Source organism: Phaenicophaeus curvirostris, unplaced genomic scaffold (genome assembly GCF_032191515.1).
Source record: "Phaenicophaeus curvirostris isolate KB17595 unplaced genomic scaffold, BPBGC_Pcur_1.0 scaffold_46, whole genome shotgun sequence".
NCBI lineage: Eukaryota > Metazoa > Chordata > Aves > Cuculiformes > Cuculidae > Phaenicophaeus > Phaenicophaeus curvirostris.
In genome coordinates, this window is record NW_027206669.1 from 441212 (window position 1) to 458145 (window position 16934).

Consider the following 16934-nt stretch of genomic DNA (forward strand, 5'->3'; position numbering starts at 1 on the left):
TGCTTCTGTATTTTCTTACAGAAGTCAATCCAAAATGTCAACACGAAGTATATAAAAGCCTAGGATTTATGATTTTGTGATTTTTGACTACAGATGGGACAAGTTTCTAGAATACTAATTTTGCAGGTGATGATAACGAAAAGTAGTAAAATTATCTACCCCAAGATTTGCTGGAGAAGAAAGTAAGTAGTTTGTATAATCATCAGTTATAAAAACAATTGTACTATATAATGTTATGACAGTTCATGTTCAACGTAAATTTTTCTGGAACACTTTATATTCAAGCAAAGAAAAGCTTCCAGTGAAAGAAAGTAGCTTGCACACCTCTTTCTCGCGTACACCAAACAAAGCCTGTACCTGGATGCCTACCTACCATAGTAGGAGTGTGATAGACGAACAAAACACCATCGTTCGCTGCTGATGCCAGCCACCGGCCGTTGGGTGATAAACAGAGGATCCCCGATCCAAACTGATTGCTACGAATCCTCTTCTCTGATAAAAATACTGATGGGTCTTCCGATATAGTCTGCCGAACAAAGAAAACGTTAGCAGCAGTTCAGATTATGGAGATGTCTATGCCATTTTGAGAAGGCTGATGGCAGTTTTGTGGGTTATCACATGTGGTGATTTACAATCCAAACACTTGGATTTCTGAGCTCAGGAAGCAGTAACATTGCTACGATGATTTGCTTCTCATCTCTTCAAAAGGGTCTGTGTGTTTTTATGTGCCTGGGCCCAGAGTTGTCAAGGAGGAATGCCCACCTTTGGAATTCACCTTCTTCCTTGACCTGACTCAAACTGGGGGAGACCTATGAGCTACAGAGAGGTCCAGTTCATCAGCAGGCAATGACAGTGACCACTACTTCATTTCAGGCAGGGCTGAGCTGGGTTTGCAGTTGTGTCTTAGAGTCATGGGCTCACATGGGCTCAGTGCTTTTAAGAGCTGGATACTCCAGTTACTCAGCAGACTGCACAAAAGCACAGCTCCAACACAGAAGCTACACATGAAGTGCCTGCAAGCTGTACAAGTTTTAAGAAGCAACATTTGGCTTTCTCTGTAATCAAACAAGAAGATTGCTTTTGCCAGATTTCTGAGCAGGTGGTAGGATACTAAAAGTTGATGTTTATGGATGGAGTAGATATTTTGAGTGCAGAGATGACTTTTTATGATAATATCCTGCTATATTAACTTCAGCTACAGCCTTTGTTTGATGGTATTTAACCATCACCCAAAATAAAGCAGCTTCAGAAAATTACCTTTTCAGTGAGATGATATTTACAGATGAAAAGTCCAGAGGTACAGTAACCATACACAATATTATCCTTCAATCTGACTGCTGAGCTCAAAGGGCAATCCAGATCATAACGCTCCTGTTTAATGGCACTAGCATCAAACATTCCTTGGTCATTAACATACTCATCATTATCTAGAAGCGTGAAAAAAGAAACAGGGAGGAAAAGGCATCATTACCACTAATGCAGGTGCTTCACCCATCAAGTAATTAAGAAAATCAGTCTCAGCAAGGAGTGAGCATTATGTGAGTTTTCAAGGAGACTAGGAATTAAGACACCTAGGTTTGACACTTACTCTGGGGGTCGTGCCAATCTAGCACACTGCAGTGAAGCAGAGAGACAGCTCTAAAGAAGTCCTAGAAACGGTTTAACCACAGTGATGTAATTGTTTGCATACCCTGATTTACCCTGCTCTGCTGTGCCTTAGTTAAATTTATGCATTTAAGACCTCTCATGACAACTGAATTAGTTTTCCACCTGTTTCCAGAAAGTGCCCCGAACTGATCATTCCAAGAATATCAGTTTTCCAGAAGGTGAATGGAAGTTTGCCTTTCTTAGGCGTCCTTAACCCCCACCCCTTTTCCTCATAGTGACACTTTTCTCATAGAAAGTTTCTTTAACATTTCCTATTGGGACACAAGGTAATATTTTTTAAACACAGTAGACTTTTTCCTTGGTGCTTTTACACAGAAAAGCTATAACAAAGACAGGGAATCACTATTTTTTTAGATAGATCAACCTTTAATATTTTCCTTCTGAGCTATTACATACCTATAATAATTCTTTGAAGAGGCTGGTGGGATTGATTCCCCTTTGAACACCCGATATGCTAGTCTGCAAAAGGGTGATGCCTAGAACAAGGTCTCTGTGACTGGCTTCGGGCATTGCCCACTCAATAGTAATAATAACAGCAATAACAACCACCACCAGTAGAAGTAGTTGTTAAGCGATGGCTTTGTGAATCTGCAAATGAATTACTTCTTCCTTCCTCGGCCTTCCCTTAAAAGATCACATTTTGCAATGATTGAGCTGACTATAAAGCCTACCGAATGCTGTATGAGAAATGATGTCCCAGGAGAATGTACAGAGGAGATGAAGAAAGAGATTAAGATTTGTGTTAATGGATGGCAATAATATGATCTTCCCTTAGAAAAATATCACAGAATATATATTCTTACCTGTTGTGAGTTCTGAAGGTAGATAAAAAACTTCCAGTCTTGCTCTCTGGCCCGCTCCCACATTAAGAAGTGCCGCCACTTCAACTAAGTCCTTGTTGAAGTCAGAAACTACAGAGAGATCCAGCACTTCATCTGCTAAGGCTGAAGCAGGTAGGGAACATCAATGCAAATTGTTACTGAATCACGGTAACGTTTTTGCTGAGTTATCACATCAAACAAAGAGACCCATGTTCAGGACACATCTCAGCTCAACCACACAGTTTGGAACTTGCATGAAAATATCAGACAAGCCACAACCTGGTTTTGGAAAGTGCGGCACGCACACAACTTCAGCTAGAGGCATCCAGCACTGAGAGTGCTAAGTGTTACTATGACATTAAACATTCAAATATGACTTTACATCCAGCTTGAACTGTAGCAATTTTGAGGTTCTCTGCTGATAACCACCACTTAAAGTTATGATGAAGGTCTATACTTATAGATGCGATCTGTAAGTATAACGTTAGTGGAATTGAGAGGCTGCAAAAACAAATACACAAATTTCTGAAGAATTATTCTGTGACTTAAAATTCCATCATTTTCATTCTTTAGCATCCAGCAGCAAAGCTGACAGTTCCAGCAGTCCTCACGTTAAAGATGTCCGGGGCAGGCAATTGCACCCAGCTATCATGACCTACGGATTTTTACTCTAAATTCTCTCAAGATGAGCCACAAAAGTCTTAAGTTCTTTGCCACTACTATTCCTTTTGTGCTGGAGTTGTGATCAGCTGGTTAGCTAATCCATTCTCTTCCCTCTGACTTACCTGCTCCTTTGCTAACTAAAACTAAATAAAAAAAAAAAAAAAGCAAGTACACCTAAAATACAGTAAATAGTGAAAACACAGTGTAGTTAATGCTGTAACATTTATTACCTACATATCCAAGAACTTGGAATAATTTTGAAGGCCGGGCATCTAGAATAAAGATATGTCCTTCTGCAGCCCTAGTGATGAGGAACCGGCCACTCTGGTCATAACTAGGTGAAAAAAAAATCCAAATAGAAAACAGCTCAATAAAAAGAGTCAAATAATTCCACTCCAATAACTCTGCTGACTTCACTGAGGGCATAAACGCAACTGAAATTTCAGCTTCTAGGTTTACAGGATTAGGGTCTGATATAAAGTGCAGTTATGAGTGCAATTTCTAATTGTGTGGGTGGTCAATCTAAAGCTAACGATGCTCCATAGCAGTCTGTTAACAACTTCAGCAAATCTTTAATGAAGTTTATGTTTTTAAAAATAAAACGGCTATACAGATTTTGATATTATTTTTAATAGACATGGCTCTGTTTATATTGATTTGACCTTGAATGAGTTGCTTTCCGTATCTATTTTTAATGTTTTATCTTAGGTAGCTGTGGAAAGTGATCACATCTGAGTCTCCAAATAACAGGCAGACTAATATTAAAGTTTAACTGTTCAATATCCATTTTATTTTTTAAAAAGTAGAAGTAAAATACTCTCAGATTTTTCAATAATGGAAAAAAGCAACCAACCAAACAAAAAAAGCCTTTTACATCACTAGAGCTTATTACAGGAGGACTGGTAAATTCCAGAACAGTGAGCAAATGAATAATTAACAATGGTAATAAAAATCCACCGTATAAAAAGGGATGACCAAAAGGCTTATACTTAATTTCACAAAAACTTAAATTTACTTCTAGTGAGAAATGGCCCTCTAAAGTTGGATACATGGAATTGTGCATAATTATTGCACACAGTGATCTGCCAGAAAGGATCTTATACATGAGTATTTTCAGTGCTCAGTTAAACCTTCTTAAAATACAGGTTTATTATATTTCTCTCATATAAATCCTGCCACTACCTCTCTTGCAAGCAATTCAGAATATGTTGGAAAATAATTGAAACCATCAAAATATTTTACTTTGTTATTTTTGGAATCAAAGCTTGAACAGTTTTTTTGTTCAACTAACAGCGTTACTCAAGAAACAGATTGACAATATTACTGCCCCTGCTGCTTCATACTTACTGCAAAGACAACACTGGAAATTTGGAAAGAAAAATTCTGTGAACAACCCGTGGAGCTTCAGCTTTGGTAACATCAAGAAAATAAGATTTGACCTCTTATGGTCCCAACAGCAACGCTGCTGGAGGAGGGACAGCAAGCCATAGCTGTTGCCTAGTTGAGAAACAAAATATGATTAACAGTTCCATACCTTTTTTTACAACTATTCTGTATGTTAGTATGCGACTTCTTTTACTATTTAGAAGTCCCTAAAATTTGAAGAAGAAACCTCAAATGGTTCAGCTAAAAAACTTGTTTTTAACAAAGTATTTTAGAGACGTCTTGGCTTTTTTCCCTATGCTCTGTATCTACATATCAAAAGCCAATTCTGCACTCCTCAGAAAAAAATCATTATATCCACATTTAAAGTGAAATAAGTCCCACCTCAATGAAACAGTGAGTGCATTGTTATGTGTACAGCTCTTACAGAAAGGGATGAGTCTCTTACTGTGTCAGATTTCAGGGTTTGAACGCATCTTAAATCAGGACAAAGCATTAACAGTTTTAAATACTTTTATCAACTCAGTTTCAAGAGCCTGGTCATTCAAGGCATTTAGTTTTTACAGACTCAAAACTTTTCCATTCAGTTCTGACACTCATTAAAAATAAATATTTCATCAAATATTATAAAAATTTAGATTGTTATTTACAAATATGTGCTTAAAGACACATCACTACAACAACCCAAACCATTCAATGATTCTACGACATGAGGTTGACATGTTGCCTCTGCTTTATGGCCCAGTTCAATAGATGATTAGTTCAAGTAAACGTAATATTTTTAAATCTCTTTCATGGGTTGTACAGAGACACTACTGATCTTTCCTCACCACAGGTTGATCCAAATCTGTGGAATATTATGCTATGAATTAAGAAATACTAAAGAAAACTTCAAGCATCAGTCACTAAATGAGCTCCTGGTTGCGTGTACCTGAATATCAAGGTTGAGCTTGCTGAGGCAAGTTCCATCTTCCAGGAACCAAACTTGTACTTCACCTGAAATTGTTACAGACTATTGAACAGAGAAAAAAACATAGTCAAAAGAGAGTGGAATAACCAAATAGTCTGGAAATGACTAGTGATCTTTTATAGAATATAAATTCAAATAGTGTCTGAGCAGAGCAGATCAAGGATTACTAGTTTTGCTTGAAATTACCTTGAATTCCCTTTAAGTCCAGTTGCTGCAAGGTACGCCTACCTACGGAAAATGTGTAATCATTTCTGTGAATTGATGCAAATACAGGAATGTTTTTTAAGCAGAATGAGACAATCTAGGGCAAAACATGTAAGCTTGATCAATATTAGCACTCCCACCATTCAGCCTGCAATAGAAAACCTGCTTATCATTTTGTTTGCACAGGAAAGGGCTTAAGGTGACATCTGGTTTTCTCACATGAAAAATTATGTGTATCATGTTTTTGAGGCCTTCTTATAACCAGGAAATTTTATAATTCCACAGTGAAGTGTGGCTAGAGATCAATCAACCCTCACATCACTCATTCAGACTCAGGTAAAATTTGTCATTCCCATGTTACTGACAAACAAACAGATTATCAGCAAAACTAATTGATTCACACCCCAGAATTTCAGGGCTGGCTACTTGAAGAATTCATGGCCTTGAGATGAATCAGAGTTGCAGGAGTCCAAGACACAGGAGGAAAGCAAGGAATATTTCAGAATGAACAGATCCATGAGTAATGCCTCGTTGTCCCTGGACCTGGGACAAAGGCATCTCTCAGGCTATTCCAGTTTGTGCTGGAGGCTGAAAAGATCAGCAGGGATTCCTTGTTCCGACATCTGTTCTCTGAATTGAATCAACCTTTTGCTCAGCTGTGTTCCTGACCACTAGTGAGACAGCAAATAAACAGCAGAACCATACAACATTTTAGCAGCCTGCGAATTATCCACCCTGCATTCCAGGGCAAGTTCTGACCCTTCTATAGGCCATACCTGAATTAATGCCATTTAATTCCGTAATGAGAAGGTTTTCCACAACTGTAACAAACACCAGAACAGTCACGATCTCTGCAAGGCTTTTGATTTTGTGTCTTACCAACGTTTTGGTCATCTGAAAAGAGCCACAATTATATATAAGGAAGAAAATAATTTCTTACCACACAGTACTTGTCCCCTGGAGTAAGAAAATCAGCTGTCAGGAAACAACTACTGCATGTGTCCAGGAGTTTGACAGCTTCTCCACTGTGGGCAGGTTTGTAAGCATAGACTGTCCCCTGACAGACAGAGAGAGATAATCCATCCCTGGGCTATGAGACTTCTCATTAAAAGCTGTCAAAGACTTCAAGAAAAAATACTCATCTTCCTGAGCTCTTTAAAGTTTCATACTCTACTCTAAATTGAGGTAAAAAGTGCCCAGTAGAATTCAACTGAATTTAGTAAATTATATAAATTTACACTAGCTGAAAATCAGGATGGTTCATTTGAGAGTGATCCAGCTAGTCACGTTTCCAAGTTTTGTTTCTCATAACTGCTTTAATTTAAAACCACCCTATTTCGTATTGCTCCAGAAACCAATCAATATTCTAAAGCAACATAAAACACAAATAATAAATCTTAAGCTTCAAAAGATGTTTTTATCTAAAGACCTCAAAACCTTTTAGAAACAATTCATAACTAATGTAGACATAGATTTTAGAACTTCTCTACGCATTTTACAAAAGGAGAGTGAAATCAGAGACAAAGTGTGACCAAAGTTACCCCCACAAAAAAACCCAAACAAACCACATTTAAATGCCAATTTAAATTATTAAAGGTCTGGAAAACCAGGGATAATTTGAGGATTTGGGACTCTTGTGTAAGATTTCTGGACATCAGGCTGGTCAAAGAAGGATCTTTGACTGGGTGGCCAGACAAATTCAGATAGATGCACAGAACAAGTCTCCCGCATAGCCACAGTAGGTCTGATGTACCCAAGGCCCAAGATTTCATTGCAAACACAAGATGGGCTAAGTTTACCTCTGGTATAATTTGTTGACTTGTGTGATTACATTACAGACATTTCATACTGGCAGTGCCAGCATGCACATACAGAATAAAAGGAACATGCCATTATATAATGCCGTTATCTCAAATGCTATACCTGGTCAGTGACAAGCAGAAGCACAGCGTAATCAGGTGAGAATATGAGGCTGGATATGGGTTTTAAGATATCAACGCAGATTTTCGTCTCATACTGCAGATCTTTGATGTGATAAAAGAATAAAACGCCCCCCTGTGCAGAAAAGTACAAATCCACATCAGGTCAAGGTCAATTATCCCAGCCTGAAGGTCAATTATCCCACCCACTCTGGCAAACTGAACTGGCAAAACCTTCTGAAATTCTCTGGAGCAAGTGTGTTTAACTGTATCCCATTGCTAATGGTCTCATCTGCCTTCATGACGTTTAAATCCAGATGACTCTTATCCTGCATAACGCATTTTTTGAAAAATCAAGGTGTTTTTTAATACAAGTCTTACTAACAGTCCATGTTTGATAACAGACTCTCTCATTAGTAAACACTTGAGATTCCACATTGTTTCTTTTGTGACAGTATAGGGATTTGTCCCTCTCTTAAGCAGCACTGTATAATGTAATCATCATTTTGGATTAAATATTGAGTGAGATTCAGCACAAAACAATTTGGTGGTTCTCTTGGTCATTTTTTTCTCCTCTCCTATTTTTTGTCCATCCTTCTTTCCTGTTCCTCTAGAACTCTCTTTGCCTTTTGTTAAAAATAGTATTGTCCTCTTTGGTTCCTTCTTTGACTTAAAAAATGGAATCTCTTCCCTCCCTGCTCCTTTCTGAGTTCTTGTCTCAAGTTCTAACAAAGAAGATATATGACAAAACCAGAGAGGACCTCCACTTTTTTTCTGACTTCTGTCTTTGCAGTGAGCTCTGCAAATACACTCCATTTGAATGCTTTTTGATTTTCACACAATAAGTTACAAGCATAAAGGATGCCTTACATTTCCAGCTGCATACAGTCCCCCGTTACAAAATGCCATGGCAAATAAAACTGATTGTTGTGGATCCTCTGGTTTGCCACCTGAAAGCACAAAGGCAACAAGAAACATCAAGTTTAATTCATTGCAACCATGTGTCCCAACTTCAAATCTGAGATGATTTACTACTTGTGAGTAAAAAGGCTCAACGGGCTATATATTCTTTGGACTTTGTGCTGTGATGATGAAGGACAAGGCTGGTACACATAATTTAAAGTGACAGTACTACTGTGGTCTGATGAATTAGAAATTAATTTGAGAAATCAAAACTTGTCCCAATGTCTGGCAACCTTCACTGTGGAAGTATTTTTTTTCCCTAATTTCTACTCAGAATTTCCATTGATGCAAACTGTGCCCTTTGCCTGTCAGGTTCCATCCTGTCTGTAACCTTTCATGAGTAGCTGAAGCAACAGTAAAATCCCCCATTTCCTTTCCACTGGGCTGAAGAGAGTTCTCACAGCCCATCTTTGTATGACACACGCAGACTCTGCAATAATCTTTGTGGCCCTGTGCTGAACTTTGTCCACTACGTGAATGCCTTTTTTGTATTGTGGAGCCCAAAACAAAACATTTGAAACAAACCCTAAATCCTAACTCAACTAAATCACAAGTGATTGCAGTTCTAAACAAAGTTACTAAAACTAAGCAGTAGAGAACCCATTCTAGCATCACTTATTCCAATTTAAACTAGAATGAACAGAAATTATTTCCCTGCCACTGTTTTTCCAGAGGCTATTCATTTGGCTGTCTACTAGCACAAAAGCTATTAATCATTTCTCCTGTAAACATATAAAAGGTTGCCATTGATGTGTCTTACAGAGGTCAGTGTGAGCTGAGGTTTTTCTAACCAGTGGCTTCCTGCTGTACTCACATATTATTACTCCCAGACATCATTGATGCTGGCTAAAAATCAATTAGCTTGATTTGAACATGGAAATACCTTTCTTTTTCTGCGCTCCTCGAACATATGACACGATGTCTGACACTTTACACACGTATTCTGCACAAAAGAAAACAATATATAACGTCAACCTTGTTTATATGTCAGTATTGCAATAAAAGTCAGTTATAGCCCAGTCTACTGAACAAAAGGTGAAGTTTGGTATATTGAATCAAAAATGTGCATTCTTCTCCAATATCCACCATCTCTGTCATTTATGCATCTGAGCTGGCACAGTCGTTACGTGGTTCAGCTTACAGCTATAAAAGGGAGATAGTCATACATGGACTGTGATCCAGATGCAGATTTATCTATCTTCTAGTGCTAAGTTCTGGTTTTGTTATTTCCATTCATAATTTTTTAATTAGATTTACTTACAAAGGAAAGTTTAGCCAGCCTGAAAATTGCCCAAGTGAAATGTTGTGGCTGCTTACGGTTCTGTTTGCAAAACCATAACAGGAGCTTGGCACGTGCTTCGAGTTGGACACACATGTAAGCATTCTGCTGAGCAGATACAGATTGCAGTACATCTTAAATTAAGCAGAAGCTTCAGTAAAATACGAATACAGACAGTGTTCTCACACAGATTTAGGACAGGACTCAAAGAATACACAAGTGGAGGAAAATCCCAAATGGCAAAAATTCTTATTGCCTTCTAACGAACTGGCAAACCATTTCTGGTCACGCCTCAGCTTTATATTTGTTTGTGATTTTCAGCTCTTGATATGGCAAACTTAAGAGTTTGATGGTTTCAAAAACAGAGGAATAGTGCTGGTTTGCTGATTTTTTTTTCAGAGCTGCCTTCCATTTCTGTGCTGACTATCAAAACTGGATAGAGATACAGAACTTTGGGAAAGTCAGGGATATTTACAGCAGCTTAAAAAAATAATGTATTACATGGCAAAAGAAGAAAACAAGATTATCATCAGCCTGTCCATTAACACTGATTCAGTGTTTATTAAACATTGCTATGCTGGTCTACAGAAGGATATTATCCAGTTCTAGTGATAGAAATAATAATTTTTCACGGAAAGGGTCATTGGGCACTGGCAGAGGCTGCCCGGGGAGGGGGTTGAGTCACCTTCCTTGGAGGGGTTTAAGGGACGGGTGGATGAGGTGCTGAGGGACATGGGTTAGTGATTGATGGGAATGGTTGGACTCAGTGATCTGGTGGGTCTTTTCCAACCTGGTGATTCTATGATTCTATGAAGTCAAAGACGTCTTCTGTTCACTTTCTGTGCTTCATATGTAATGCATTAATGCCTGATAATCTTTATAGACTTGTTTTGAATACAAAATAGTTCCTATAATTGCTGACCTTAAGGAATTCTATTAAGCAATATTACGTCAAATTTGGTTTCGTTTTTTAAAGATTCATCATGAGCTCATCTGTTCTAACATCATCTACCGTATCAGAGGAGGACAGTCCAATATTTCATGCAAAATAAAATGCATTACTGGTGCTTAACTAACAGTAAAAATACATATAGCTGGTATATTAATAGTTTATTGTTAACCTAGTAGGGCTGGTTAATAAGATCAGGACTGCTGTAACTATTGTTCATTTTATCAATTTTGATGTATTTAGAAGTTGTTTTTTTTTTCCAAAAAAAAATGAAAGCAAATTGTTGGGTGCTAAAGAAACCCACCCAGAAGTTCTGAATGTTTATCCTACTAATAAAAGAAATATGTCTTTACAATTTCTGTAAGATATACAATAGCAGAACAGCAGAAAGCAAAAAAAGCTTTCACCTATCCTTTTTCCTCCCTACTTGAATAAAAGACACCACACAGCTATTTCTTACCAGGGAGAGGTTTTTGTTGAAGAACAGAAACACTGCCTCTCTCAGCATCAATTGCCATAACATATCCTTCCTTACAGCCCAAGTAAATCTCTGAGGTCGCAGTCCAGCAGTGGGCAGTAGGATGCACTGACGGCTTAGCAGAATCTCTTGGCTTCAGCAAAAAAAATAAACAAGTTCAATTAACGATTGACAAATATCTGTACAAGCAGTTACGTACATTTTACAGCAAAAAAAAAAAAAAAAAAGAGCACTCCCTCATAGAGCCTGAGCACCTGTATAACTTCAGTCCTATTTATTCAGTTAGTCCTTCACTGAGGGGAGTAATTTGAAAAACGAGAACATTCTCCAGAGAAGTCTGTCTGGAGACAGTGGTGGAGAACTCACCTCTCTCTCTAGAAGCTTGTCTGAATGATGAATTATATTTTCATTTTAAAATTACATATTTTGAAATTTGAATTTATCTGAATTTATTCTCCAGCGCTTGTGTCTGTTACAGGTTTGTCCCCTAGCTTGGAATCCATCCGGTACTTTCCCTACCCTTGCAACAATGCTGACCCACCATAACCAATATTTTAATGATAAAATTATGATAAAATTCAACACTCTGAGACCCCAGAAGTTTGTTGTGTTTTTTTTTTAATGTCAGAATAGCACTGGAAGCCCAAATTGAAATGGTTACCCACTATTATCTCACCCTGACAAATGTTTTTCAAATTACTTTTCAACATAGTCTTCCACTGCATAGACATTACTTGCACATGTGGTCTTGCATACTTGGCAGTACTAAAGCACACTTTGTTTGAATAGTTTAGCGTATCATATAATCCAAATTACTCTGTAAAACAGCTCTGTCAACCTTTGTGTCATCTGCAAATTAGTTCCAGAAATATCCTTGCCACAGACTTTGCATGTGCCTTGAATTTCATTTCACTGAAATAAATCTCATAAATCTATCGTTCTCAAATCAGGAAGAACAGAAATTCACCATCAAATGTTATTAAAGACAGTGATCTGCTCAAATACAATAGTAATAGGGGTCATATAAATACCACGATAGAAAGAAATAGATGGAACAGGGTTTGGGGAGGGGAAAAGGGGAAGAAAACACAAGAAAACCTTGTAAGAACATTTAAGAGAAGATCCAAAGCATGTGAGCAGAAGTGGTGAGGAACACTAGACAATAAGATGGATGAAAAAGAATGAAGAGTCTGTAATTCTATAAAACAACACCTGCTGTCTCAATAAAGGTTCTATAAAAAGGAAATATAGGTGGACTTGGGATGAAAACATAGGACAGAGATTCATAAGCGCCTAGATGTTGCTAGTAAAATATGCCAAGGGCTGGCTACATGATTCTGGGTAAGAAGCCTACTCTCTATTTATGCTTACAAAGCATTTTGAATTTCTCAGCGGGGAAATGTTACAGAAATAAAGTATATTAATATTTACTTTATAAATCAAATAGGACTAACAGTAATAAATCTATAACAAATGGGGCTTTACATCACCCAGAAAAACATTTAATATAGGCATTTTTGCTGATTTTATGACTCTTGAACATCACAAATCTTTGGGAAGGCTGCAACTGAGCTCCTGTGAATCAGGAGCTTTCTGTGTAAAGATGACTTCTATAATATTCCTTTGTACCTGCTGCCATGACTGTCTTAACACATAAACTAAATAAAATATGGAAAACTGAGGATGAGATTGTGTAAATTCTAAACTAGGTTGCTTCCTGAACTGCGCATTAGTAAGGTGGTGTATAAAATTATAATAATGATGATGATGATAATGCTGTCTTTCTTTGAGCTTCTCTCCCTTTTAAGTAGCAACTCTTCAGAGAAAAAAAATCCATGATGGATCCTTGTAATGAAAAGTTTTATAAAAGGACAATTAAATAAAATTGGTACTGGATGCCAAGAGGACTCAAGTATTTTTAACTGCCATTTTTTTTAGAAAATGTTGAGCCTAATACTAAATCTTTTCTCCCCCCGGCTGGTCTAGGTAGTTCCAATTGTAAACGATAATAAGAAGGAAAAGGCACACATCATCATTACCTACCATTTACACTTTATTCTCCCATGCTACATGACTGGAATATTTCAGTGCAGCATTAATAAGCCTGACCAGAGACAAAGGCCTACACAGTAAAAAAGGAAACTACTTTAAGTACCTTCTCAGCAAGACGTCTTTCCATTTCAAGCTTAGCCAGCATTTCTGCTTTCTCTCTCTCTTCTTGAGTCAAGTATTTTTCAACTTTAATCTGAAGGAAGAAAATGAGGGTCATATCAGGGTTCTTCTCTCCAAATGTGATCACATGCAGACTAAGAACCTTTGGAAAGAGGGGCAATACTAATTCTTGATGCTTTTTGTATCTCTGCTCCATGATAATACTCCTCAAGAGGACATTGTTCTTTCGAACACCCCTGAAAGCATATTTAAAAATGCTAAAATAGAAACTACCATCATTTTTGTTGAGATTAGTTGTATTTCTTGCATACCTTTTCTGACAGTGAATAACACGAACTGGTGAGAGAACAGAGAGAATTGGGAAAGACTGACCAAAAGAGCATGAGATTGGTGGAATATATTGTATAAGAAGCATGGTGCTTCTTTATAAATTATCATTTCAATTTATAATTACAGTACTAAGCACGGTTTAGTACCCACACACTTAGTCTAAAACTACTTAGTCTCAAAATGGTGCTCAGAATAAACAGAGAAACCCTTATCTATGGAAGTAAACCCTCCAAGCCTGGCTTGAATCTTACACTCAGGAACAGGGGGAATATCTACCTAATTTATAGCCAATTAAAAACTTAACATCAACGAATTAAGATTGTATACATCTTATTCATTTTGGATTGACTTATTATAAGTTTTCTCCCTAAAGAGTGAAGGGAAGCAAAAGAGACAAAAAGATGATTTTAAGTACACAGACACATCTGTTTTCAGCTTTTCAATGTCTGGCAATGACAGGAATTAAATAAATATATTTGAGTAGGTGAAAGAGAAAGATTCATTTTTCAAACACCTCTGAATCCTGAACTGTGAGTGCTCGCTCTGGTATCTCATCATCTGTAAGAGCTGGCTCCCACACTTCCAACTGCAGATCAAGTTGTTCCAAGATTTCTCGGATCCTCAGGTTTCTTTCTTTCACTCGTTCTATCTCCTGCTCCTTTTGTTGTGCAACTATGTCAAATTCCTTATTAAAAGCAGTTTTCAGTTTGTAAATGATGTCCTGAAATACCAAAAAGGGAAACAGCAATATGGCACAGGTCACATCCATCCATGATTATGGGACCACTCCTCAAGCCATCAAAACCATAAATGTGTGTAATTGTATGTGTGACAGGGAGATAAACTGGTAAAGCCCTTTAATGAAAATCATATAGGCAGAGTTCAAGCTTTGTTAAATAGAGGTGGGCAAACTATCATTCGTGGGGTTTTTTTCCCGCATAGAAATTTTTATTGCTGCATATTGCTGCAAACACTGGATAGAAAATTCTATTTGCTTGTTTTTGAATTCTTTGGCTGAAAGAAGGGGCCTCAAAGAAAAAAAACACATGACCTATAAATCTAGAGACTGTAAATCACAGGTAGAGGGGCATACTTTTAAGGGACATACACGCTAAGGACATATTTTCCTGATTTTTAAGTGATTCATCCTGCAGTTTCAATAATGCTTTTATGTGATTTTCTGCCTGGCATATGTAAGAAAAATTCCCTCATTAAATAAATAAACAAAAGTCGTAAACTATTTTTTTAAAACAGCTAAGACCTTACAATGATTTTAAAAATCATATATTCTCGGTGCTTAAATTCTTCCTTTAGCCTACAGAATTGACCTCAACAAAGCAGAACAGAATATTAAGAGAGAAAACTATGTGTGTCTCCTACTACATCAATTTAATAAAATGAAACATGGAAAGGATTTCAGTTCTATCACCAGATTTTACATTTTGAGATGCTTTAGCTGTCTGCAATTTGTATTACAATAAATATTTTTGTGGCCATGATTATTTCATTGGTTTCTAATACAATAATAAGTTATGATGTAGTAAGGCAGGATGGCAGATAACATAAAGTGTTGCTGGGAGACAAAAGGCTGTGCTCAAGTGTTTGTCAGCTACCTATCTAACTCTCAGCAAATTCACTGCACTGGCCAAGAACACAGCAGACTTGTCTGCTATTAGATATATCGTATGCATCTTGAAAGCCACACAGTAGAAAGATCTCGTTACATCCAAACTTACATCTAAAATTGCTCCTTGTGTTTCTTCCCCATCTGCTTTAAAAACTAGTGTATCTACTAGATTTTATGTATTACAACGCATAACTGTTGAGCTCTGCTACCAGTTGTAGCCTTAAAGAGCTCTGATGAGGCAATGCTTTACTGTTGTTTAACCACTTCTGCCCTTGCAGATCATCTTCATAAGAAGCCTTTTATGTAGCATGTTTACTGCTTAATAAACAGGCCAGGGTAAGAGAAGGGAGAGTCGGATAGTAAAGAATATTAAATAACAGAAACACTGAAGGCTCCAAATGAAGGGCTGATAAGACTGTAAAGAAATGAAATGGTGTGAGGATACAGCTGAACTTTCATTCAGCAGCAAATAGTATGGAAAGAGGTCATGTTTCCACAGGCATGCTGAGCTGTGCAAGCCAGCTATACAAACACCAGAGGACAAATAGAAATACTCTCAAATTGGGTAACCAATTTCATAAAAACGTTTTTCTTCCACACCTGAGCTGGCAAATCCACATGGTGCTTTGCTGCACGATGTGCATTTATCTGTAACACAGTGGCCTGTGCAACTCTCCATTGTAGTGTCAGTACACCCAAAATCTGAGCGTCTGTGACTGCTATGAGAACCCAAAGGTGTGGCAGTGCCACTACAGTAATACAAACTTGAAAAGACATCACCTTTAATAACACTATCTGATTGACTTTCTGCTCCCTACTGTGCAAGTCCAGTTGGTGGTACAGGATAGATGTATCTCCACCATACTGAGAGCTCAGACTTCCAATCAGGCAGGAAGATGCATTATCATCAGCCGTTACGTCTTCTGTCTTCTCTCGTTCTTCCTCAGGTAATACAGTCTCAGACTCAGTCTCAGGATTTTTCTTCTGAGCCTGAATATCACAAACATGACAACTGTGTTAATTTTGTATACGAACCAGTGGCACACGTATGAAAAAATTCTAGAGATCATATTCTGCAATTAAGCCCAGTGATCAAAAACCCACAAGTTGAAGTGAACGTATACAGAATATTTGGTCCAGTTGTAGGATCCCCAGTACAAGAAAGACACGGGCATTCCGGAGCAAACCCAGCGATAGGCCACTAATACAATTAAGGGTTTGAAGCACCTAATATGTGAAAAGAAGCTGAGCGTGCTGGGATTGTTTAGCCTCAAGAAGGAGAAGGCTTGGGGGGTGGTGTTTAATAACACATATAAAAACCTGAGGAGTAAGGACAACAGAGCCAGACTCTTCTCAGCGGTGTCGCTGACAGATTGAAAGGAAATGGTTATACATCAAAATACAGAACATCCAACTTAAGTATAATGAAACACATTTCCTCTGAAGGTTGTCAAACATGGGAGAAGGTAGCCTATAGAGGTCATGGAATCCTCCATCCTTGGAGATAT

At 37.7% G+C, this 16934-nt stretch overlaps 1 protein-coding gene across 1 annotated transcript in view; it reads right to left on the minus strand.

The window, feature by feature from the left end:
• The window catches only part of LOC138733916 (cilia- and flagella-associated protein 43-like), a 56888-nt gene that overhangs the window by 20917 nt on the left and 19037 nt on the right, over positions 1 to 16934 (minus strand). Inside the window, 15 exon segments of the mRNA XM_069881432.1 lie at positions 374 to 526; positions 1258 to 1427; positions 2472 to 2612; positions 3383 to 3486; positions 4500 to 4582; positions 4584 to 4649; positions 5467 to 5547; positions 6650 to 6766; positions 7633 to 7764; positions 8499 to 8578; positions 9475 to 9534; positions 11280 to 11430; positions 13453 to 13542; positions 14314 to 14520; positions 16207 to 16346. Of these exon segments, the coding sequence (XP_069737533.1) occupies positions 374 to 526; positions 1258 to 1427; positions 2472 to 2612; positions 3383 to 3486; positions 4500 to 4582; positions 4584 to 4649; positions 5467 to 5547; positions 6650 to 6766; positions 7633 to 7764; positions 8499 to 8578; positions 9475 to 9534; positions 11280 to 11430; positions 13453 to 13542; positions 14314 to 14520; positions 16207 to 16346 (1775 nt within the window).